This window comes from Lemur catta, chromosome 1, assembly GCF_020740605.2.
Source record: "Lemur catta isolate mLemCat1 chromosome 1, mLemCat1.pri, whole genome shotgun sequence".
Taxonomy (NCBI): Eukaryota; Metazoa; Chordata; class Mammalia; order Primates; family Lemuridae; genus Lemur; species Lemur catta.
This window is the reverse complement of record NC_059128.1, coordinates 172,055,878-172,082,391: the sequence shown is the minus strand read 5'-3', so window position 1 is coordinate 172,082,391 and position 26,514 is coordinate 172,055,878. Positions and strand designations below refer to the sequence as shown.

The 26,514-nt window shown below is 47.0% G+C and overlaps 1 protein-coding gene across 1 annotated transcript in view; it reads right to left on the bottom strand.

Moving 5' to 3' along the window:
• Positions 1-22,079, bottom strand: part of CLSTN2 (calsyntenin 2) — a 580,228-nt gene extending 558,149 nt beyond the window's left edge. Inside the window, exon 1 of the mRNA XM_045539303.1 lies at positions 21,776-22,079. Coding sequence (XP_045395259.1) covers positions 21,776-21,884 — 109 coding nt within the window. The 5' untranslated portion in view covers positions 21,885-22,079. The remainder of the gene's footprint in view (positions 1-21,775) is intronic.
• Between the last annotated feature and the right edge of the window lie 4,435 nt (positions 22,080-26,514).

Below are 26,514 nucleotides of genomic sequence, written 5' to 3'. Positions count from 1 at the left end.
AACAGGAAAAAAGAGAGTCTGTTCCAAATGAGACATCCCTTCAGTAGACCTCTGTGTTTCAATTTCAAAACCAATATTTCCACAATAAACTAGAACAAAATTCCCTTTGGAGAGCAGGACATGAGCAACAATGCCTCCTCTGTTCTCCATAGACCCAGGCCCAGCTGGTGTGGGGGGAAGACAATCGCCATGCTGGGCCCCTGAAAGGGATGGTGGCCTCTCTGTCAAGCCCCAGTCCTCTTTTCTGAGGGACTCACATCTGTACAGCAGGGGAACATAAGAAGGGAAGACACACTCCTGCCTTCAATGCATACAGAAGCAGCTGGGGAAAATGATTACTGTACAATAAATAGAGACAAAATATGAGAATGTGTTACCAAGTGGGAGGCTGCATACCACAGCAACGTGAATAGCACAGGCTCTGAAACCTGAGTTCAAGTCCTGATACCATTACTTAACCGACTTACTAAAGCTCTCTGGGACCCAGTTTCCTCAACTATAAAATGGGGAAGTCATGAGAGCCACCTCACAGGGTCCTGGTGAGGGTGGCATGAGCTGATGCATGCTAAGTCTCTAAAACAGGCTGGTGTAGCTTAAGTGCTCATTAAGGGTTAGCTGTAGGAAAGCTGCATGCAATTTAATGAAGTTGCATAACTATCCTTAGGGTCTTACCACCCCACTTCCCTTGAGCCTTTGGGTTTAATCTCCTATAGGAACCTGTCTTTCCTCCAGAGTTCATGCTGTGCATGTTGCCCATCTCACAGGGCCTGCTCTGGGCCTGCTTCCCAGGGAATGAGCGTCCCCTACGCATGCTTTCTCTCCTGGGGCACAGAAACCACTCTAGCAGATAAGAAAGCTAGATGACTTAGGAGAGGGATCTGGCTGCAGCTTCCACGTTGTGTCCTGGAGCCCTGATTCACCAGGTAAAAAGTACAACCATCCTGAGGTTTTCATGCAGTCAAGAAGCCAAATCCCATGTGGAGGCCACACGCAGCACCTGGTGAACCCAGGTCCCACCTGGGCCCAGCTAAGCCCAGTACCTGTCATCCCAACCATCTGAAGAAACCTCCAGGGCATCCTAAGCCCCAGTCATTCAAGGCCACAGACAACACAAGACAGAGATAAACTATGATTCCTAACCCATGACTAAATTCACGGGTCACAGAATCTATACACATAATAAAATAGTTGCTGTTTTACATCCCTAAGTTGTGGGGTGGTTTGTTAGGCAGCAATAGATAACTAAAATACCAGCCTCTTGTGTGCCAAGTTTTTATATCCTTAGGCTTCCTTTATCTTTACAACAGCCTCTTGAGCTAGGATTTAATATACCCATTGTAGAGATGAGAAATCTGACTCCCAGAGGAGTTATATAATCTGTCCAAGATCCTGCAGCTTCTAAGTAGCACAGTCAGGATTCATGGACCAAATCAGGATCCACACGCCACTCACACACAATGCATCGGCCACCCAGGATTAAAGAAACTTTCAGAATAAATCAGATGTTGTATTCAGTACCTGTATTTGTCCATATGTATTCTATATGCTGGCAACACTTACCTCTGAAATAAAGTTATTTGGCTTCCAACAGGGTAAAAAATACTAAGTCCCATCCACTTGAGCTGGGCCATGTGACTACGCTAAGCTGATGAGAGAATTCACATCAGACCACGCACTGACAATGGCTCGGTGCATTAAGTCTCTCAGAGAAAGGGCAGAATTAGTATCAATCAGATTTTTCATTGCCTTACCTGAAATACCTAAATGACCATAGTAATTCAGACCTACAGGCAAGCTGGGTTGGGTATAGGGGAGGGGTTTTCAGTTCTGCCTGCTGGCTGTTCCACACCAGCAAAGGAAGTGCTGAAGACAGAGGCAACTGCTTTGCAAATTCACTTATAGGTGCTCTGGGAAAATGCTGAAAATAGACACTCGAGAAATCTGGCTGTGATCAGAGGTGCCAGATGTTCCCCCAGACACTTGGATTATGTGGCTGCAGGCACTCAGTTTAATTCAACGCGTTTCACCTCCAGAGCGTGGGTGCCTGCCTTCGCCCAGACCTTGGGAAAGTTGCTGGGGCAACCCTGCCCTCAAAGAGCCCTCAGCATGCTGGGCCCAAAGTAAAAATCACTACCCCGGCCAGGCCCGTGTCTGCCCCAGGGGCAGAACATAGCACAGCTTATTCCTGCAAACCCTCCTGACCCCAGATGGATGTGAAGGCAAGTATATACATGCTGCACACAAGTGTTTCGAGTTCAACAAGGGGAGACACAAGCCAGGGGTAGACGGAATCCTCCAAATGTTCCACCCAACCTCACAGCTGCCAAGTAGGTCTGACCGAATGTCCAGAATCCCAGCCTCCAGATGGTGAAAGGGATTTACTGCACAGGTGGATGCAGAAGAGGCACAGGAAGAACTCTCCGTGCAACACCTTCTCTGTTCGCTCCCTCTTAGTCCGGGCTCCCTCAATGCAAGCTGAGACGAGGATTTAATTTACCTCTAAGACAAGGTATTTGGAGGGTGGTCTCAGGACAGACCAGCAGGGGAGTGGGGACGTGACTGGAAGGGAAGGCAGTGAAGGGTGGAAGCAAGTTACCAGTGTGGGCAACTGGAGTGTCACTCCCTGGAGATTCCTGGGGAACTAGGTAAAATACCTCAGCTGTCCTTGAACCTGAGGGAAGAGGGAGCTGGATGCTGATCTGCCGACTCCTGTCAGTCATTGGGACAGTTCCTGGAGGTGTTAACTTCCTAGGACTACTACCTGCCACACACGCGAGTAGAGAAGGGTCTAGTGGCCAAGGACAGCCCATAGGCAAAGAGCTACTGCCTCTGGAATTTGGGCCTACATGAAAATGGTGCAAGGAAATATGGACAGGGCACCCACGGCATCTGTTACAACCACACTCTCTGCCCACATGTACCCCCCACACACTCCCTTATGGCTACTATCTAGACCCCATCCAACTTGCATCTTATTGACCCTGATGAAAATGCACCCCTTACAGCAGGTTAGGACCAGCTAAGGGGCCCAGCCTTAAGCTCACATTCCCTCTGGGAAGGCAGCCTCAAATTATAAGCCACTGGTAGCAGGTCCCACCTAACTCCACAGCCATTCTGCTCCTCCAGCTCAGGCCAGTGGGGTGGGGGACAGGGCTGGCCCTTCCCCATCCTGAGCTGGCTATGGGTAGAATAGGGGCCATTTCAGATCTGGTTTTGTGACCAGCCTCTGGTAGAGGGAAGTCCACTTCTGAGCTCCTGGTAAAAACAAATAAATGCCCAGTACCCACAAAACCATTGCACCCTAGGGCTGCCCGAGTGTGACCCTGACCCCAATCTCTCTCCCTGAGAGTGCCCTATTGGGAACTTGATATAATCCATTTAGAGCATTTTCTACTTGGAGGGTAGGATGATGGTGAAACAGGAAACAAACAGGAAGCCAAGGCCTGAATTTATCTCCCAATGCCAAAGAGATGCTAGAACACTGTGCCCTAGGCATCTGTTTTACTCCCCCAAATTATTGTTAGATGTGCGTTTGTCTGGCTGTCAGACGTATTTCATACAACCTCAGGTTTTCACTGCCATGATTGCACCTTTCCAGAGCTCAACCATTTCAGCTGAATTAGGATGCAAATTCCCCCACAAAGTTAAAAAAAAATTCCACTTTCTAAAAAATCCCCAAGAAACCAACGTGGGGGGCTGGAAACCAAAGTAGTTTCAGGGAAGGAGGCATTTTAGTAAGTCAAGTCAGAAGAGTGGGCGTGAGAACTCCCCTCTCCCACCCAAGCTCTTCTCTTTATTGCTCACAAGCTGGGTCTGTGCGGGAGCTTGCAGGGAAGCCGCTTTTAAATTCACAGCCCATCATCCATTATAATTGAAAATATGGTGACGCATAAGAGATGATGTTGATTTTAGAATCAGAATGTCAACCAGGTCTTCTCATTTCAGAAATACATACATCCCTTAGTGCCATGAAGTTACTATTGGGCTGAAATTTTTATAAACTCAACTCCAAGTCAAATATTACAGAACTACCAAATGTCACTGAACTGCTTATTAAGGGGATATACCATTCCCCATTAAATCAAAATATGAAAATGCATTTTCATCTCAAAGTTACTGAAACCCTCTTTGGCAATCCAGCCTCTCTCTTAGGAACACTTCACACTTATGTGAGGGAAGGGGGAACAAATAAGCAGATGCCTAGGGATTAAAACAAAATAAAATAAAAATACTCATCCTTCTAAATTATCAAAGGGTATACTAAGAAAGAATTTTCTATCCAAGAGAACAGTATTCTTTATCTGAGATATCAATATTGACCATAATAAATACTCCAGCCAGTTTGTTGAGGTCTAATCCGTGGACTATGAACATCAAATATTTTCTTTGCCCCCAACCATAACGTGTCAAGTTCCTCTTTCCTAAAGGGTAGCAACTGCCTTAAAGATATTCCAGCCCAATTCTATAGCTTTTCATTCACTTTTGGTTACTGAGACTTACTCCAGTCATTGCTAAACTTCAATCTCATGTCTGATCCAAAAGTCATTGACTCCAAGTGTGGTCTGCTCACCCCACCCACACCCCCAGCACTTCTGTGTGTCAGGTAGATAAGCAGGAGATGGGAAAGACCAAGAGATGTCTCCGTACTTAACTGGGCAAAGTAGCAGTCATGTCTCACTTAGTCTAATTGATGTTCTAGCACAGCGTTTATGGGCTGCACGTTCTCTTCCAACACACCCCACTGGATTGCCAAGGAGGCCTCATTCTCCCAAAGGTTGTGTGAAATCTGATGGCCTCTTTCAGTTGACAGGCTGGTGGCATTTTTCCCTTTTCTTCCACAAAGTCTCCAGAAAGACTATAGTTCCACAAGTCATTCTATCCTTTAAAGCAATTTTATCCTGCAAGCATACATGGGTACATCTTAGAACCAGAACTCATGAGTGAGTGTGTATGTATGTGTGTACGTAAAGGACTCGGGCACCTCTCTGCTTGAACGTCCCCCGCATACCATCTAGAGCTCCACAGTTCTCTTCCTTATGTACATGGCACTGAAGTGGGTCAGCTGAGTATTTTTTGCATAGCCTTAATAAACCCTGAGCTTTCCATAAATACAACATTGTTGCTGTTGAATTCACAGCAAGCATCTAATTCACTACTTCCTCTAATATAGTTGGGTCCAAGCATTTGTTAAAATACCTGTTATTTTATTGTATATTATTTTCCTTTTAATTCCTTTATATTTCGGTTAAGACATTATATTGATTTGTTAAATTATGTATATAAGTAGGTAATAGTATCAGTAAATTTTATTTAAGGATAAAAATGAAGGAATTACCAAATACGTGTTGTAAAAAAAGGGCAATTGGTTCTGTTAGGGTTGAAAACTAGTGATTCTTTCTGTTTATTTCCCTGTAATCCACTCTAAGACTTTAGTAACCCCCTGTTTAATCCAAGTTCCAGCCTTGACATCTAAAAGGAAATGTTTCTCCCAGTAGAGCCAGAGTTCCAGAAAGAAAGGTAGTTGTATCCTGTCTAGGCCCCACCCCAGGCCCTGTGGGGAATGGCAGCATTGTTTAGAGAAAAACCCCTACCCCTAGAAGAAAGGGAAATTCAGAGACAAATTAGAACTATTAGTAACCTACCTCTCACCCTACCCCCTGAGGGCCATCCCCCAGAAGGTGCCGCTCCCAACAGGTGCCTCAGAAGTTCCAGATTTTGGTTTGGTTGAGGAAGATGGTATTTCCCTGTCTGTGCATAGTGTCGAAGTTTTAACACTCAGAACTGAGCTGGTATATCCTTAGAGCCAGAAGTAAATGCTCTGACTTCAGAGAGAGTCCTATTTGCTCATTTTTGTGGGCTACATCCACAGCCTGGAAATTTCAGCACAGCCACCAATGAGCCCATCTTCCTGTCCCCCTGCAACCCTGGCCATGGGCTAAGAACTCCACAGCCCTCATCACATGCAACATCTCACTTTAATTGATGACAAAGCTTTTCCAATTCAACACCTCATCCTTGCCTCTGCATACACACGCATCTGATACCATAAGTTGCAAATCGTTCTTAACGACCTGTTTGGAAAATGGAGCATGCTTTATCCACTGAGGACATGGACACTCTGCGGTTTACCATTATGCTGATGGGAGCAAGGAGGATCCCAGGAGTGACAGGGGAAAGTGTCAGACCCACGGAGTGGATGCTAACAACTAAATTCTCATCAGTGCATGACAGAAGATATTCTCCCAGAGCATGTGGTATTCAATGCTACAGAGTAAAGGGGGAGCTCATGACTGCGCTACTTCACTGAGGCAAAGGTAATTTACATTAATTATCCAAGAAGGATATACACTCTGGGAATTGCCTCCAAAATCATCAACCACAGAGGTTCACAGCCCTGGGCTATCCAGCTGCCCACTCCCCAGCCTTGTCTCAGACCCAATAGCACCTCCAGCCCCAGCCGGGCTCCATCTCCCCGTCCCTGAAAAAAACAGTTCATGCCAGAGACAGCCAGTCCTGCCTACCTGGGTGCTGACTTCTCCGAATCCTCCTACTCTGCCAGCCCTACTCTGGTGTGCGTGCACTGAGGGGATGGACGCTGGGGACCCCAGGGGATGAAGAAAAAAGATGAGTCAAGGAAAACTCCCTCCCAGTCCTGCATCCCCCATGAGGCAAAGAGCTGGGCTCCAAGGATTTCCATCTCTCACTCACCAACCTGCTCTGTGCTAGACTGTGTCTGGGGACATGAAAATGAAGGACTCAGTCTAGTGAGGGGCAGGCAGGTGGACAATGGTGATGCCATCAGGCAGTGCCAAAATGGAGGTCTGTAATGGAGCCACATAATTGAGGGCAGGGAAGACACCTCTATTGTCCAGGAGTGGTGCCCACAGATGGATTCCAAGAAGAAGACAGCATGAGGGGAGCCTGCAGGCTACCAGGCAGGAAACTAGGTGGTCCTGCAGGTGGGGCTGAAGTGAGAGGCGAAAATAAGGAGAGGATTCACTCATGCCCTGGCTCAGGTGCCAGGCTAAGTGCTGGGCGAGGTGCTGGGCTGTGCTCACACGGAGCTTACCTTCTAGCCCAGGAACAGGTAGGCACCAATAGAGGGTCTTCTGAGAACAGCCAAGGAATGTGGACTTTATGATGAAGGTGATGAGGAAATGGGGAGGAAGTCTAAGCAAGGGAGACTGACTGCTGTGTGGTCTAGAAGATCCACCAAGAGCTGTGTGGAGCTGGATTGCAGGGGGATCAGTCCCCACGCTGGTGGTGTAGAACTGCAGGCAGAAGCAAGGAGAATCCAAATCACGGAGTGCTCTCTGAGCAGTGAGACCCCATGGGCAGAGAGAGCCCTTGCTGCCCCGGCCCCCACCCCAGCCCCTGGGTGCTGAGCTGGCAGAGGTAGGAGGGAAAGAGTCAGGGTTACAGTCCCCACTACAACAAGCAAGGACCAGAGGCAGACCCTTCCCAGGACACTGAAGTGCACACACAGAACAATGGAAGGGAAGGATCAGGGTTCTACAGACTGCCAAGGCAGGGCGCGGTGCCATGAGCCGCTCAGGAGAAGCCCTGCCCTGCCTGAAGTAGACACAATCAAAAAGGAGAACTAGAGGCATCACCATGGTTAACCGAGGGAAGAGCCCAGGCTGGACTCCCTGTATCCAGGTGATGGTCCTGTGGTCGGATCTGAGCACTGCCAGCCTTGCACACTTGACGTACGTGCATCATAGTGGATGGCTATGCCTTCCCTTACCTCTTGGGGTGCCTCTGTAGGTGCTCAGGTGGGTGAGCTGGGAGTCAGCAGGGCTCAAAGACCCCAGAAATCAAGGCCACCTTGGTCCAGATGAGAGAAAATGGCCAAGTGCACATCTCCTCCTATTGCCACAGAGGCTGCTCACACTAAGCACGGGGTGTCCCAAAACACTCAAGATCCACCAGAGCTGGCATCCAGCATGGATGGGCAGGAGCCCAGTTTCCTAAGGCTCTGTGTCAGGCCACTGTCAGCTTTTAGATAACAGAAGCTATGTCTCATAGACTCATCCCTGGAGGGTCCACACAATTTGAGCACAAAGGCTGATATCACTCAAATATGGTTTGAGCATCACAACAGAGACCCATCTTCCTCACATGTCACCCATATCCCCCAGAAAGTTTGTCAGGCTGCCTAAAATGCCACCACATGAGAATATTTAACCCTGTGGGTTGAGCGGTGCCCTCTCTTTCTAAAAGCAAACATTGTTAGATGAAATCATGCATAATGCCCCATTACCACAGTGTGCATGGAGGTCAGAGATCCTTCCTCCTCGATAAGATGATGTAAGTAGAGCTAACGGTCACCAGTGTCTTGTAGAGTTGGGGCTGAGGCACTGGCAACTCTAAATTTCTGATACAGGAGGCTGTTTCGTTGAAAGTGTAAATCAGATGATTTATTTTGGAGCGGTGGTTCACAGCAAGCCCACTGTTTTTAGTAAGACTGGGTGGTTCCAATCAATAAAGTTAGCAACATTTTCTAAAGATGCCTTGGCTCACATTTTCCACTGGATTGAGAAAACACACATTGTAAAGCTAGGATGATGAGGATTCTCATCATTGTGGGTAGTATTTTAGGAGTAGCTTCCAGGGAGCAGCCAAACCCTACCTTCAAAAGCAGTCTTGGTGCCCCCAAGGACAAGAAGAGAGATTCTGAGGGCAGAGGCAGGAAGAGATAAGCAGGCGGGGAGATGGGGGAACAAGAGGGGTGCTGGGGTTGATATGATAATTCTGTCAGACCTCCCCTCTGCAGTGGGCTTAGGGGCAAAGCGGTGGTGGGACACATCAAAAGCAAAACTCCAGGAAAAACTATTAATACAACTTCAGGCAAAGATTGTTGTCCAGTCCCTGACTTGAGTTTCTCTCCCCAGGAAGACAGGAATTTAACTTCTGGAAGATCAGGGTGGAAGGGAGGCAGGGGTTGTTCAAAAAGGAAAAAAGATGCATGTGCAATAGAAATACTTTATTCATGATTTCTTTTTTTTTATTTCCGCTTATTATGGGGGTACAAAAGTTCAGGTTACATACGTTGCCCATGTACCGCCCATCCCCCCAAGTCAGAGCTTCAAGTGTGTCCATTCCCCAGACAGTGCGCATTGTACTCATCATGTAGTTATACCTCCATCCCCTCCCCCCTCCCCCCACCTCAGTCTGATATCCAATTGGTGTCATTTCCAAATGTGCATTTAGGTGATGATCAGGGAAACCAATTTGCTGGTGAGTACATGTGATGCTTGTTTTTCCATTCTTGGGATATTTCACTTAATAGAATGGGTTCCAACTCTCTCCAGGAGAACCAAAGAGATGCCATATCACCGTTATTTCTTATAGCTGAGTAATACTCCGCAGTATACATATACCACATTTTACTAATCCATTCATGAATTGATGGGCATTTGGGTTGTTTCCACATCTTTGCAATTGTGAATTGTGCTGCTATAAACATTCGAGTGCAGGTGTCTTTTTTATAGAATGACTTTTGTTCTTTTGGGTAGATGCCCAATAATGGGATTGCTGGATCGAATGATAGGTCTACCTGAATCTGTTTAAGGTATCTCCATAATGCTTTCCACAGGGGTTGCACTAGTTTGCAGTCCCACCAGCAGTGTATGAGTGTTCCTGTCTCTCCGCATCCACACCAACATGTGTTGTTTTGGGACTTTTTGATAAAGGCCATTCTCACTGGAGTTAAGTGATATCTCATTGTGGTTTTGATTTGCATTTCCCTGATGATTAGGGATGTTGAGCATTTTTTCATATGTTTGTTAGCCATTCTTATATCTTCTTTTGAAAAATTTCTATTCATGACTTCTAATTTAAAAATAAGTAAATAACTAAAAAGTCTTAAATATAATTTGAAAATTAATAATCAAGCAAGACACAGCCATCTTGACATTTCTGATGATGGTGCAATAAAGCCAAAATAATTGGTTTTCCTTTGGGGAAAAAACACAACAAAAAGAAAGCTAGGAAGGTAGAATCTAGATCTTAGTTGTGAAATTCTTTTTACTCTGATTATAAGTGATTTTAGCCTTCTTTCCTGCTCCAAATGACCATCCGCCCTGCCACAAACAGAAACATAAGCACAAAAAAGAAAAAACTCTTAAAAATGTCATGAACTCAAACTGCATACTTTTTCTCATTCTTTAGCCTCTCTGTGAGTTGCCTACATGATAACCTGTCTTTTAACTCTTGACTCTAAATCCTGATTCTTAATCCCTCCAAGGCAGCGCTTAGAGGAGAGAAGACATGGCAATTTTCAGCAGAGATGTGCATCAGGAAGTGTTGGCAGAGCGCAGCTGGTGAGATTCTAGGGCTGTGGGCTTCAACTGTCCTTGCATGTTGGCTGGGAGGACCAGAGTAAGTGATTTTCTAACTCCAGAGGCAGGGAGAAGAATCCTCCACACCATAAAGTGTTTCTCCTATGCTAGATTTCATGTCTAAACATTAGCAATTTATTCCCTTGGGTTAACCATTACCCTTCCTAGGTTTGGAACCATTAGCTACAGGGCAGGCTGTTATCTGAGGAGCACTCCATTTCAAAGGGGTCTGCTGTGTGGAATATAGTGTGAATCTGCCCCTTGCAGAGTGCTTATGGGTTTGAAGACTTGTAGGAGCAGAAAGAGTTGGAAAACTGAACATTCAGAACCCCAAGCCACCAAACACACATCCAGTCAAACTAAGGAAACGCTCGCAGCCTCCCCCAGGCCTCCTAGCTCTTATAATGCAAGATGGCGTCCATCACCCTCTTCTCCTAGGTGCATCTCTATTTCCAGGAGGCCTGGGCAATGACCATAACAGGTACTCAAATAGGCATGGCTTCATAAAAGATAGTGTTCCTAGTAACAAGCTACAGAAGATGACACAGATCCTCACTCAGGAAACTTCCCTTAAGAAACAGCGTTTTAGGCTGAACAGACAATGAAGTCTTCCTCTCTCTAGTCCTCACTCTCCAGCTCAAGTGAAGGCACAGTGGCCTCTGTCTCTTGCCAAAGCAGGCCTGGGAGAGGCTCCAGCAGAGGAAAGTTAAGGTCCAGCTCCACCTCCCTGTCATGCCTTGTTTCTTCTCCCAAGGTCTTGTTCAAGAGCTCCTGTCCAACCTCAGTCTCCAGAGGTCAAGGAAGAGGGGTAGAAGTGAGGCAGCAGCTGGCCCACTAACCCTCTGGATGCCCCAGGGAGACACTAAGGTCTAGCCCCCTGTACCCACTGAGAGATGCCCTGTCCCCCACCAAACTCAGAGCTGCTGGGGAGCATTTTACTAAATAAAAAAAGAAATTTCATTACAGTATTTGGCCTAAGCATCAGGCAGAGGCGTCTCTGGCTTCAGGCATGGAGTGATAGGCTAAGTGTTTCCTGGCAGCATAAGAGAGAATCGTGGACACCTACCCATGTTCTCAACCCACATAAGTCTGGACAAACGGCACTGCTGCAGAGGAAATCATCAACAACACATCCTAAGACCAGAATTTCAACATTTTTGAAGGGTTTCATTTCTCCTCCCTTCCAACTTTGATATATGTACTTACTTAACAAGGGTCTGGGGAGGGTTAATTGAATTAATATATGTAAAGTGCTTTGAGTTTGAAGAGAATGCTCAATATAAATGGAAGTGTCACTAAAAAGGTTAATCTAATTTACATCTAACACTTTCAGTTCATGGTGTTAATGAACTATATCCTTTTAGAGAGTGATTAATTTATAGAAATGTGATTATTTTTCTTAATGCTATATATGGGTCAGCTTCTCCTATTACTATATCTAACTTTATAGGAGAATTCAGCATTTTACAAATTAAAATAATAAATCAAATGCCCCTATAATGGTTGTATTTCATTAATTACAAGGAGACATGCATTAGATTAACATTTATCTGTTTTAATTAATTTGCTGCAATGCAGTTACCCATGCAAATTGGAAAACGACACATCCACTTGACATAATATTAACAGTTTTGACTGGTTCTTCCCGAAAATTTATGGGTCTGCAACCGCTGCATTTGTTGCGTAATCATGGTGACCACCAGCTGTGTGACATATGCAGGCTGTACATCAAAGAACCAGAAAGCGACTCGTGCTAAAGTCAAACTTCTCCTGAAAACATAATTTACTAGATTTGTAAAACAGTATGAAGAGAGAAAGATGTAGGGGTTTGTTTTGGGGGGTTGAGTTCTAGAGTCTCAAAACAAATTTCTTAAATATGATCACCTTATTTTCTTAGGCACTTTATCCTTTCAAAGGGCATTCACTGCCACTTCCATTTGGATACTCAGAACTTTCCTGGGCAGAGGAGCAATGTGCGGCTGTGTCCTTTCTGCACGTGCAAAGCAGACACCCAGGGGGGCTGAGTGATCTGCCCCAATCCTCATGGCTCATCAGTGGATCCAGGCCACCGGAGTGGGAGACCATGGCCTTCCCTTGATCCTCCACAGTGATTTTCTGCTCAGACTTGATTGAAAACTGCTGATTTATTTAACTACATATACAACAGACATCATGAAAATGCAAAGTGGCAGAAGTCACAAAAATGATGTTTTAAAAAAAAAATCAGCAATCTTCACAAGACAATTTAATGCAGTGATTCCATAGGAATAAGTCAAATTTTAGCCAATCAAGCACTCTCAGAAGCAATGAGGACAGCGTTTACAGCTTTTCTGCGTGAGAATTCCAGTGGCAGCTGCTGGGCCCAACTGCTTAGCACATTTTGGCATGGTTAATGTTCTCCTGACTCATCTGCAGAACTGAGTATTCTAAACCTTTACAGACTGAATGCTGCCAGTTGGTTTGGGTGGGGAGTCAGATGACTGGGGGGAAAGACTGATGGGGAGCTACTCCCGGACCAAAGGCAAGAAGCAGTGGTGGCTGGGAGAGGTGTGCTTGGGCACGGCCCCGCGGGGTTCACAGCCGTGGGGGGGGGCAGCACCCTTGCACACAGTCACTCCCTCAATACTCAGCATTCACTCTGGGCCTCGGACCGTGCTGGGCACCGGCCACACAGGGGTGAGCAGGATGCTTCCCCCTTGAAGGGCTCATAGTCACCCTAGCAAGACAGGAAGGCAACAGGCACTCTGACAGGGGCAACAGATGAGGGGTGGGAGAAACACAGAGGCACATGGCCCCACCTGGGAGTGGCGCCCAGCTGGGAGACGCAGTACAGTGTAGCTCATCAGAGTGCTTCCCAGCCCTGCGAGGCATCGGAAACACTGCAGAGCTTTGCACAGATCCCCAGCTCCTGCCCCAGAGCACTTACCACACAACCCCTGGGGGTGGGTTCCAGGCATCACTGTTATTTTAAAACTCTCTCAAGTGGCTCCGCTGTGCATGCAGCGTTGAGAATCACCGGCACAGTGGATAAGAGAGTGGGCTCTGAAACCAGACCTTGTGGATTCAAAGCATTGTACCAGTTGGATGAACTGGGTAAGTAGCTTAAAATGCCTTGCCTCAGTTTCCTCACCTATAAAATGGGGTACTAAGAGCAGACACCTCATTGGGGCCATAGGAGTTAATATCTATAAGGCACTTAGAATAGTGCTTGGCACATAGTAAGTTCTTGAAACATGGACATATTTACTATTTGGAAATTTCTAGAAAGCTCACTGAGAGGAGGAGGAGGCCAGAAAGAAGCCAGAGGCAAAACCATCGGCAGACTTTTATGCCAGGCTGGAGACTTTGGAATCTATCTTGAGATGGATTCCCCGGAGAGGTCTGTCAGCAGGGGTGTGGCTGCCTGTGCTAAGAACCTTCTGAGGAGGCTTGGGTTGCAAGGGTAAAGGCAGAATTTGTTTCAGACATCTCCTATTCTGGCCTGTGCTCTGCGAATGTCTGAGCTCCTTACTGAGGTTACGGTCGGGATGGGAGAGGTGGAAGATGGGAGGCTTTGGTGCACTCACCCTAAAACTGAAAATGTCTGGTTACCTCCTGTCCCCTCTCCCATCCCCAGATGGCGGCAGCACCCTCAGGGCAGTGGCAATGGGATGTGGCATGAGAACTGGACTCCAGGTGCTCATGACAAAGAGTCTGGTGCCTGTGAAGTAGAGAGCCCAGGACCTCCAGGGGCTGTGCTGCTTAGACAATGGGCATCACAAGCAAGTGGTAATAACCTGTGACAGGTGGAAACTTGAGACAATTCCAAGAATGTTAAGCTATTCTCAAACCGCTGGGACCCGTACAGACCCTAGTAAGGATGGTGAAGGACAGAATTCATGATGACTGGGTTGGAATATCTTGTAGGCCTGGTGGGACTGACATTCATGCTACCATCCCAACAGCAATATGATGGGTAGGGTAGAGAAAGAGAGGCAATTAGAACCTAGTGCTTTCATTTGCACAAGATTCTGAACAAGACAGTGGCAATGGGAATGGAAGAGAGGTTCCAGATGGTTATGGGCAGAATCGACCAGACATGACGAAGGGTGGAATATGACATTTGTGGAGAGATAAGCATGCTGGAGGACCCCAGGGGCTCTGGCTTGGGTGAGTGCATGATCATGTTCCTTTCACCCAAACAGACCACAGAGGAAGCAGCAGATCCTTGGAGGGAAGATGAGCACTTGAGTTGGGACACATGGGGCTGGTGGTACCCTGGGGCATCGTAAAAGAAACAGATATTGAGTGAGCCTTGGATGGGGTGGAGTGAGGGGCTCAAAGTGAGCTAAGAGAAAAATTATTGGTCAGGGCCAGATATGCCACTGAGAAAGACTGATGTGAGCAGAGGGTCTTGGGCTGGAGACAAGCAAGGTCCTGAGAAGGTATTGGAGACAAGTTCCCTGTTCTGTTAAAAAAAACTGCTAAGCAGTCAGAGATGTGGGCTTCAGGTGGCCATGGTCCAAGATGTCACCTGGCTCACCTTGCTGGCTCCCAGGTGCTGGATTACAACCAACTGCATGCCGTCTGACCCCTGGTCTGATTCCTGCTCTACTGCTATATGCCATGATGTCCATTTACCAACCTATAAAGTGAGCATTTATATTAAAAAATTTCCATATATAAAGTCCTGCTGTGGCATTAGAAGAAAAGGCAACCTTGATGAGCAGTCAGGTACCTATTACTCCTGTACCATCTCCTCCCACCCTTGCCACACACTTTTCAGTATCTCTTCTCATCCTTTTGGTGTCCAGCCACCTAATATACTTGAAAGTGTTCGTGATATCATTTATGAACCCTGCTCTGTTTAAAAAGGAGTCAGAAGAGGGTAATGTTTAACCCAAATGAATGACCATAACAGGCATAGGGGCCAGCCAGCTGGAGCGGTCTTTCTGGTGCAGGAAACCCTCCCTAATACAACCCAGCTCACTTGAGACCATACGATGCACACAGTTGCCTTCTCTGCTTGAAGCCAGGCATGACTAGGGGTTGGGGGTGGGGGAAGGAAGGCTTCAAGCTGCCTGGACAAGAAGAGACGGGGCACGCTCATTCTGGATTAAGAACTGAGTCAGAGAGTGAGGCTTCCAAAGAAACCAACTCTTTTAGCAATTCTGAAGTAAAACCCAAACAAATGTTTTTGGATAGCAAGGTGACACCTCCTGGGGCAATAGAGCCTCTCTGACCTCACTCAGGGCCTTCCTCAAGCAGACATCACATCACCGTGGTAGGTAAAGCCCATGTGATGTGAGGAATAGAGTCTACTACACTATTCTGTGCGGTAGTCTACCAACCTCAGTTCTACTAAATACTGTCCCTGAGCTGTGAGACTTTGGGCAAGTTACTTCATTTTTTAGGGACTTGGTTTTCTCCTCTGTAAAAATGACAGAGTAGTTTTACCTCTTTCATAGGATTGGTGTGAGAATCAAACCAATTGCATACGAAGTGCTGCAAGATTGTGCCTGGCACATACCATGCATTCAGGAAACATTGGTTGTTTTATTAGCTGTGGAATCTGTTTGCAGAAGTATATTCGACCCTGGCTGAGCTCCCTCTTTACTCCTGCCTATGTGCCAATCACTCCCACTACCTTGCATTTCCCTGTCCTGCCCCTCCCCCATCCACGTACCCAAAGCCTACTCACCCATCAAGACTCCTTTCATTTTCTCCGTAAATCTTTCCCGACCTCTATCCTTGCCAATTTCTTCTTTTCCTACAAGACTTTTTGGGGTCTGTGATGCAAAAGTCTACCATTTTCCCATAAGCTGCCAAGTTCTGCAATAGTTCATGTCATATGTGATGTTTGTCCTAGACAGAGCATGATCTCTCTGGTGATGGAACTTGCTTTTATTATTATCTTTTTGTTCCCCTCACAGAGAATACAGCAGGCTGAGAAACAGCTGTTGGCTGAAAAGCCTAAAGAACAGGGCCCAATGCATGTTTGGACAGGCCCAATTCCTGTCCCAAGCACTCTCCTCTGACCAGTGCCTCCTTCTGCCTCCTGCCCGTTTCTTCCCCAAAGCTCACAGTGCTATTCAGTGCCTCTGTCCTATTCAGTGCCAGGATCCTCAGCTCAGTGCTCTTCCCCAGCTCTGTCCTCCCCATGGTCCATCCTCCTAAAAGTTCTCTTTCCCATGGGATCATTTCCACAGGGTCCAATTAGTAATGGGCTAGATAACAAATAATAAAATAATAGTCTGTTTCAAGCTGTTGAGTATCACAGTTTCAGTTACCCCACGCTATATAAACACACATCATCGCAAAGGTCGTCAATGACTTAAACAAAAAGGTATGTTCTCTGTTTTCTAGAACAGAAGGGCTTGGATGAAAGTGCTAACTGGGCAGGGGACCTCTCCTCACAGCCAGCTCACACCACATAAGCTCTTCCTCCAGAGACCAAAACCTCCCACACCTCTGGCGCTGGCACATGGAGACGGGCTTGCTTATTTATTTACATAGTAAACACTGCTGACCTTTACTCTGCGCTGGCCCTGCATTGAGTGCCAGGGCTTTTGAGATGAATGAGACAGAGCCCTGGCTTCAAAGGCATCTATAGACTAGTGAAAGAAACAGATGTTTTCACAAACAATTCAAGCCAAATGTATGCACATGCATGCAAATTTATATTTATATTTGATCTTTACATACACATGCACATTCACACACTGAGAGAGGGACCAGAGAAACAAAGATCACTGTTTGAGTTGAGAAAAGATATGAACAAAGTTATTAAATTGCCAACAGGTTGGAAAGGGAGAATTTCATCAAGTCTCAGACACTATAACCAGGTATTTAGGTGATCAATAATGAAGTTATCATAGCATGCCACAAATGTGGCTAAATGTTTTCTAAGGACTATCCTGACAACCACCTTTCAAGGTAGATCTCTGTATCCCCACTTTATAGATGAGGAAACTGAGGCTCAAAAGGGTTAACTAATTTGTCCAAGATCATCTAGCCAGGAAATGCTAGGGCCGGGATTGGAACCCAGGTTTCTCTAGTTACTAAGCCCAAATTTTACTTTATACAGGAGAGGAGAAAACATCTAAAATGTATATGTCAAGAAATGATAGTGCTCTGGATTACAAACAGGTGTGTTCACTAAGCTACTCATTTCACTATTGACTGCTCATCTCGTATCTCAAGGCCAGGCCCTGGAGATACAAGGGGAGTCAGGATGGCTCAAAAGGCCAGTGCTGGAGTCAGACAAGGAAACACAGGTGCACAGGAGGGAGAGGCATAGTCTTCCAGGAGTGATCTGCCTAGGAAGGTTCCCAGGGAAGGCCAAGTCCTCGTCTGGCCGTGTCTTGAGTAGCAATGGGAATTAGGCTGAGGAAGGTGGCCTTGCTTGAAGCCCAGAGGGTCCAGGGCAGGGAAAGGGCACGTTCCAGTACAGGAACCACGGGTGATGCAGGATGACTGCAGGTCAGAGTACACTCGGATGCATTGCAGAGGGCTTTTTGACACTTGTATTTCAGTTAGAAAAATAACTCTGTCACACCCTTAGGAAATATGTTCCACTTGCCCAAATATGATTTAGGACAATTCAACATAAAAATTCCACACCTTTGCCCCTGCAGGAAGTTCTGCAGTGTGCACTCTGGAATACTCGAGGATGGTTTTTGAATCTGTGGGAGAGATAACTGCTGCTCCAAGCAAGAACACTGGTTTCCACAGATGAAAACGAGGCCCACTTTCCTCACCTCCCCTTCAGTCCCCTTTTAGACAGCCCTGGACTTTCACACTGCTGTGGGCAGGACCACAAGTGTTCCTGAGTAACTCAGAGATACAAACAGCTCAGCTTCCCCTCGGTCCCTAGATCTGCTTGCAAACCAAAAGGCAGAATATCCGATGAAGAGTCAGGGAGCAGTGAACATAGTGATCTTTCTTATTCTCATCCCAGCACCAAATCCTCTAGCTGGAGGTCTTGGCAAATTGTTTACCCCCTCTTGGACTCAGTTTCTCCATCTGTAAAATGGGCTAACACTGGCTCTGCATGTGCTGTAAGAGTTAGAAACAGCCCATGAAAGGAATTAGCACAGTGCCTGGAACATACTCAGGAAGGGCTCCATAGGCTGCCATGACTACAATTATAGCACTACTGTAGTCGTGATTCTGCTTTGTCCTCTCCCCTCCCTATTACCAAATGCTGCTTCTGTAAGCCTCGTCTCCCTTCCCCCGTCTCCCTTGCCTCCCTTGCTTTCTCCCGTCTCTATCACACAGTTGGTGCTATATTTTGGACAAATTCTGTCTTCTGTCATTCTCTTAAAATTTCCACATAAAAATCTTATCTTACCAACTAAAACAAAAGCTCCTTAAAGAATGGTAGGGGTGGGAGGGGCTGGGGATGGTCTTCTGCTACCTGCTCAGAAACCTCCAGAGCATTGGGCCAGGCTCTGGGCACACAGCTGATCACTACAATAAAGGATGGTCCATAACTTATACTCAAGTATTGTCCTGAATGACCTCTATGCCTACATGTTGGGAACTGAAAAGGGACTGTGTGCCAGGGCCTTGAGATCTTAAGGCTACTGACATTTTGTCGTATTTAGCACAAACTTTAAGATGTTCACCTAGATTACATTTTCTTCTTTCCCTTGGATAAGGCATGTCTTTCTATGCCCCAGAGACTTTTGGGGTACACAATACCTTCCCGGTTTTGCTCCTTGTACACATGCATATATGATCTAGTCTTTTCAGAGAATCCAAGAAGTACTTATCTTTTCTGAATAGCCAAGATATGGAAGGGTTAAGGGAAGGGGTTATAACTGCCTGGCCACTGTATTATTTCTCAAATTGGAAATACGTTTGCACTGAAAATGCAGCGATTCTGTGAAAACCCCAAATGGTTGTCAGGGATTAGCTACTTGATTCCCTAAAGCAAGAAGCAATGAACACAAAGGCACAACAAGCTGTGCACCACAGACACGACTTCTCACACAAGCTGGGAGCGTGTGCTTCCAGAGAGTGTTCAGAGGGTGCATTCAACTCTGCCAGGAAGCTTGACACCACGCTCCCAATTTTCTTCTACACATGAGTACAGATTGTATGGAAGAAGAAAGATATTTTTTGTTCAATCTTTTTCGCATGCCTTCCTGAGTTTTCTCTTTTTTAGTGATAGGAATAATAATTATATGAACTTTAAAAATGGCAAAGTCAGAGGCAGGGTGCATTATACATGAAGCATACAGCTTTATTATTCCAAACATTCTTCAGAGATTATGCGATTTGGAAACGCAAAATGCAAGTGCATTGTAATAAGGAAAGTCAGTTCTGTAAATACTAACTAAAGTGTCATAATAAATGTCTCTGTTGTGATCAAGTATTACATATTTGTCTTTAAAAAAAAAATGCAGCAAACAGCGCTCTTTGCAGCCCCCTAGTGGTTAGAAGGGGAAAGAGGAGAGAATGGGAATTTAGACAGTTAACTCTCACTTTGCAGGGCCAATAAACTTTTTACAATGAAAAGACAAATGGCTAGCTTTAACCACAAAATGGATATGTTCTGAGTGGGGTATTGGTTAAAATGCACATAATTATTTACATAATGCAAATCACTGAAAGCCTGGACTTTTTTTTCTTTTTGACCTCTCTCTCCTTCTCTTTCTCTCTTACCTCTGCGAAGCCTTCCATTCTGACCTAAGAACTCAGCAGTGCATTACGCACACCAGGTCCTCCTCCCAAATGATTTCTTCCCTGTTCTTCACTTGCTGTGTGCTCCCTCCCTGTTTGTAGAAGTCTGCTTATTAATACACCATTTGCTTTGCTACAAAGGGATGGAAATTTTTTTAAATATATAATTTTCCTATTTAACAAAATGTCTATATTGGGGAAGGAGGACAAAAAGTTTGGAAGTTCATTGTTTTTTATTCTTGTTTTCACCAAAACAACAGTCTTTCAGATTGATCTCTTCCTAACAGCAACGCCTTTACCACACTGTTTGAGACATTTTTGTAATAAGTTTTTCTTTTTCTTTCTAAACAAGAAACTGCCTGTCAAGGATACACAAAGAAAAAAAATGCTGAAAAGACATGGGATATGTGCTTACACAGCCTTTTCAAAACTATGTCGCCAAAAAAATTAAAGACTACAGATAAACTGAAGCGCCCCTATTCTTCTCAAATGGATCGCTCCTAAGTTACTGGAAAGGCAGTTCCCAAGGCCCTGACAAGGCGCACTGCCTGTCCCTTGCTCTCCACCCTTCTGGAGTAATTCAACCTGATAGGCATTCCCTTCCTTGAGCTAGTGGTAAACTGTTGTTCAAAGCCAGACTCCAAAGCAGGTTGTCTGTTATAGGGAGTCTCTTTTCTGACGGGCACAAACCTCTCCGCGTTCTGATGATCGGGGACCACGCACGTACCGGGCCATTGTCACCTGGCGGATTTGGCTACAGCCCTCAAACCAAATGCAAGCCCTCCTTGTCAACAGCGCAGAGAATCAACAAGTTATCACCAAGCTGGGCGCTCCAGCCGGGATCTGCCACAGCCTCCCCCAGTCCCCCACGCCCTCTCCCAGCAGCTCTGCAGTTCCACTGCCTCCCCGCCCCTCGTAAGCGTCAGATCAGCTGCCCCCAACCCCCGCCCTCACCCCAGCGTTCCTCCCGGCGATCCCGGGCAGCTGTCAAAGTCGGGGCTCTCCGGCTTCTATGCTTGCCTGACAGCCAGGCGTTCACTGCGATCTAGCTTCCTTCCGGGCGGGAGAGCCGGGGAGGTCAAGATCTTCAAACGAACCGGGTGGGCGGGGGTTGGCGCCAGGTTCGGCGCCTGTGTCCTCAGGGCCCAGGGCAGAGTAGGAGAGGCAGTGGGGAGCGACACATCCCGCACTTCTTCCGGACTTCGCAGCCCACCGGGAGGGCGCGCGTCCCCAGGGGAGCCAGAGCCGCCCTGGGGGAGCCTGAAGAGTGCCAGGGGGCTCTCCCTGGAGCCTACAAGTTTCAACTCAATCCCCGAGCTGGGAGCTGGGAGACAAGTCACGGCTCGGCTCCCGCCTCAGAAGGCGCCACCGCTGAGCTTTCCCCCGGGAAGAGGCAGACACCTGCTTCTCCCGGTGGCAGTGCCAGCGCCCTGCTCGAGCCGTCCCTGGGCCGGAGCTTGCGACTCACCCACTTTGCTCCCTCCCCGGCACAGACAGACCCCAAAGTTGTCCGCACTCCCCAGACCTCGCCTTCTCCTCTGTCCCCGGACCCCGCCCAGGGCTTGGGCCGGCGTCCGCGGGTGGAACCTCTGGTCCGCAGCATCGGGCGCCGACTTCGGGGATCCAGGGCTCACAGAGGCTGGAGAAGCTGCGGCAGCGGAGGGCAGGCAAATCCAGCGCGAGCCGCCGGGTCCCTGCCGCTTTCACCCTCAATCCTGCCCTGCCTTTCTCCTGGCAGTGGAGCAAACTTCCCCAGCACCCACCTTTAGCCGCGAGGAGGCGGCGCCGCCGGCTGTCCCCGCCGCCGCCGCTGCCGCTCCCCACGCCCAGCGCCAGCAGGAGCGGCACCCAGCACAGCCTCCCAGGCAGCATCCTCGCAGCCGCCGCCAACGAGCTGCAGCCGCCGCCTACTGACCGCACCGGCTCTCGCCTCCTGGTGCCCGCCGCGCCCCGGGCCGCCTCGCCGTGCCCGCTGGGTGCGCTTCTGGCGCCGCCGTCACCGCCGCCGCCGCCGCGTTCGCCTTCGGTTCCCGCAGCCGCGCAGCTCCCTCGCCGGCAGCAGCCGCGCTCACTGGCGCGGACCCGGAGCGGCTCCGGCGCTCACCCCGGGACGGCCCGTGACGTCACGGAGGGAGGGAGGTGGCTCGTGCATATTCATGAACGCGGACACCGGCGCCGGGTTCCGCGCTCCCCGCCCCACAGCCCCTGCCCCCAACTTTCCTCTGCCGTCCCCAGGCTCCCAGGCGCTCTGCGGGTCCTGCTGCCCCAGTCAGGACCCGGCTCCCAGAGGACCCTGGTGGGCAACCCCGGGAACCCTCCAACCTGGCGCCCAGACTCCAGCTTTCCAAAAAGCCGCCGCAAGGGACGGCAGGCTCACCTGGGGCCGGCGGGTTGGCTGCGGGGGCGCAGGGGACCCTACCTTGCCGCGTCCTTTGAACTGAGGTCTGGGCAGAGGGGGCGGGCGGGCGTCGCTGCGGGTCCTGCCCTTGGCTGAGTCTCTGGGCGCTCTATGCTGCCTGGTCTGGGGAGGGCGCCAGGCGCACACAGGAGCGCCAAAGCGCAAGTGCTACTAGGAGTTGTCAACAGGGTAGATAGCCTTGGATCTGGATGGCAAAGGCCAAGCTCCACGCCATCTCAGAAAATCAGGGCCAGCCAAGGCCCTCAGAGGCTTATGGAACAGATGGATCAGAAAAAGCAAACTTGGGGTGCTGGACCTGCCGAGGCTGTAGTAGGGGTCAAACTATTCCTTGCAGTATGGTGCTATACAAGAAGTTACTGCCTTTCTGTTGTCACTCTGCATCTCTAAGAGCAGGTCACTGCCTTGTAAAATCTCCTGCTAGGGAGTATTGTCAGTTCCCTGAGTGCAGGGGCCATGCACATCTTGGCATCCTCAACCATCCCCAAGGATCACAAAGGTATGCAGACAATATTAAATGTTAATTGATGCCTCAGAAAAAAAATCCTTGAGCATATTTACATATATATATGCAATGCCAATGTCACACACAATTCAGGGCTCATATGGAATAGTTTGGAAATAAGGTAGAATAGGGAAATCCAGAAACAAACAATTATTTGTTTATTAATTGATTCAAGACGTTCACTGAGCACCTGGGCAGGTTGTATCACCCTGCCAGGGAGTACTGGATTAGGTATTGGAGGTCCAAAGACCAAGGAGAGTTGGGGGTCCAGTCCTCAGAGTGTTTGTTCCCTGTCTGGGAAGCCAGAGAGGGCGGTAAAGGCAGTTACAATCCCTTGTAAATGTTATTATGGTCCTGCACATTCTTTATGTTGCTCGATATGAGCCTTTACAAATCAATTAGCAAAATGTACATATTGCAACAGTGTCTAAACAGCATCCTATAATTAATAACTGTAGTTTTAGGTACTCAACAAAGCCATAAAATGCATTAACAGCTCTCATGCTGCTCAGCCTCCCTGTGCTGTCCTGGCAGCTCACCCAGAGCTATTGCAGGTGAAACCCAACTCTTTGGCATTTCAGGCACCAAGAGGTGCTTGGGAACAGCAGTGAATCATGGTGACTACACAGGGCTCAAACCAGGCAGAGGTCTTCTCCTGCAGATCTTCTTTAACCCACAAATCAACATCTGTGCTATTATTCTTATTCCATACATAAGGAAATGGAGGCTCAGGGAAGTTCCTTGTCCAAGGTCAAAGAGCTAGTAAGCACCCCAGGCCAACACCAAGACCTTGCCTTTCTCAGGTTTTGCTATCAGAATCCAAGAAGGACAGCATGAAGAGGTGGAAGCTGATCCAGGCAAAATCAGGCAAGCCAGTAAACAGAAGAGAAATGTAAATTTGTGTCATTTTCTTCCATTTATGCTCCATCCAATTACATCATGCCTCCTTCATTTTCTCTAAGTAGACCTACCTTACTGACTTACCTGCATTGTCCTTAATGTCATTATACTAGGTTTTGTTAAGACCGAGTTGTTGGTCTTGAAGTTTTGGCATGAAATTTCAAATTTCAAATGAACTCCAAATTCAGACCAAACAATGAGAAAGAAGAGGAAATACAGCTGATTAGAAAGCATCTCCAAGGAGTAGATAGATCACCAGGAAAGAAAACAGCAGAGAGATATACCAGGGGTAGGCTAGTCATCAAGTGGCACAACATTACAAGCCCCCATCTCCTCCTTTACAAATGTGGCCAATAACAATGCCTATTGTGGTAGATCATGTGCACTAATGGCTCCCATTTATTCATGGCTTTCTTCATCTATTCCCTTTGGATGTGCCCTCCCACCCCAACTCAGAGCTTGGCCATATGATTTGCTTTGATCAGTGAGACAATGCCATGCATGTTTCCTCTTCCTATCCTGTACACCTGCCACCAACATGAGAAAAAGACCAAGCTTACCTGCAGGTGGGTAAGAGACCACATGGCATAGAGCTGAGCCATTCCAGCCAGCTAAGGCTACCCTTTGTTGGTCAGCACCAACTGACCCACAAGCTGACCACAGACACAGGTGGAAACCCAGGCCAGTATCAACCAAGATCAACCAAGCCTGGCTCACATCAGAACTACCCAATGGAGTTGTGAGAAATAATAAATGGTTGTTGCATTAAGTCACTATGTTTTGGTGTAATTGATTAAGCAGTATTACACCTTCTTCATAACTATTAAAAGAGGTAAACACTCAATATGTTGCACATAGTCAATGTTCAGTGAATATAAAAATGTCTTCCTCTTATCTCTACTTCCCAAATCTCTGAAACGCCAGTCACAACCTTGATTTGGTTCATTTTGGGAAAATACAACAATGACCTGGTTTTGAGGGAATAAAGGTAAGTTTAGCCTTAGAAATACTCTGACCATAAGAGCTTCAAGTCCGTGCCATATGTGCAGCGCAGTACTGTGCTGTGTGCCTTTGCTGGGCGATTGCAGATGTAGACAGTGGGTAAAGCAGCCCAACAGTTGATGAGTCCCCACTCACTCGGTGCCAGGCTTTGCAACAGGGTATGCATTCCGCATCTCCTTTAATCTTTGCAACAACAGGGGTGCTATGGTTTGAATATTTACCCCCTCCAAAACTCATATTGAAATTAATCCCCCATGTGGCAGTACTGAGAGGTGGGGACTTTTGGAGGTGAATGGGTCATGAGGTCTCTGCCTTCATGAATGGATTAATCCTTGCATGGATTAATGGGTTACTGGATTTATGGGTTATCATGGGAGTGGGACTCGTGGCTTTTTAACAAGAGAAAGAGAGACCTGAGCTAGTACACTCAGCTCTCTCATGATGTGATGCCCTGCACTGCCTCGAGACTCTACAGAGTGTCCCCACCAGCAAGATGGCCCTCACCAGGTGCAGCCCCTCAACCTTGGACTTCTCAGCCTTTATAATTGTAAGACATAGATTTCTTTTCTTTATAAATTACCTATTTCAGGTATTCTGTTATAAGCAACAGAAAACAAACTAAGACAGGTGCTATTTTCCCTATTTTATTATAATCAGATTAGTGGCTCAGAAAGTTTAAGTAACTTATCCACATTTGCATAATTGTGCAGAATATCAATTCAGGTCTGCTTAATTCCAAATTCCATCTTTCTACCACACATCATGATTTTGGGAGAGATATGCAGGATAAGTAAGTAACAAAAACATAGTTTCAAGTCAGAAAAGGTAGCTTTGGAGATTTAATTTTTTTAAATCTTTGTCCATCATCTCCTCTGAATAACAACCATTTAAATAACCAATTGTTACAAAGTAGAGATGCAAATCTCTGAATCTGTTGAGACTATAGGCCTTATTTTTGAGTCACTATTGTGGCATGTTCCTTTAAAGACCTGGCTGAAAACGTGGTGAACAGAATGATGGACAGCCTTCATCAGAGTAAGGCCAGGCCCAGGCCCCCCCCCACCCCCCGGCAATGCAGTAATGAACCTCAGGCAATTTATCTGAGCCTATAGTTTTTAATAAATAAATAACTCCCCCATTCCAGAAAATAGAATCTAACAGGAATAAGCCTCAGATAAACATAGCCATTTCCTCTCATTTTCACCAGGGTCATTAATGCCCTGCCCAATTAAGCACCAAAACACAACCCCTGAATAATTTAAGCTGGATAAATGAAGAAAATAATTAAACTATACCTACTTATGGAAACTTATTTTTTAAAAAGAAAATTGAACCAAAGCTTCCTGCACGGTCCACATTTAATTCAATTAAACGTACTTCACTTTAAAAGAAAGGTTGAAAAGCTGACCTATAAAGAGCTAAAGTCATTTACTGTTCCCCTCCCCCATCTTGGCAGGTAAAGCCAGGTCTCCATGGCCCCCAGGTGACAGCACAGGTTACAGAATTTTCAACATTGCTCTTGGAAGTTTTAGTGCTGGTGTAGATGCTGCTGCCGCCAAAGGACCTTCTTTTTTAAAAAACAGTTCAGGCATTTCTTTTCAGGAAAAAGCAAGAAAATCTTGTTCACAACCAAATTCAGTTCATGTTCAACACTGTTTGGACATGAGTGTTTTATGCTT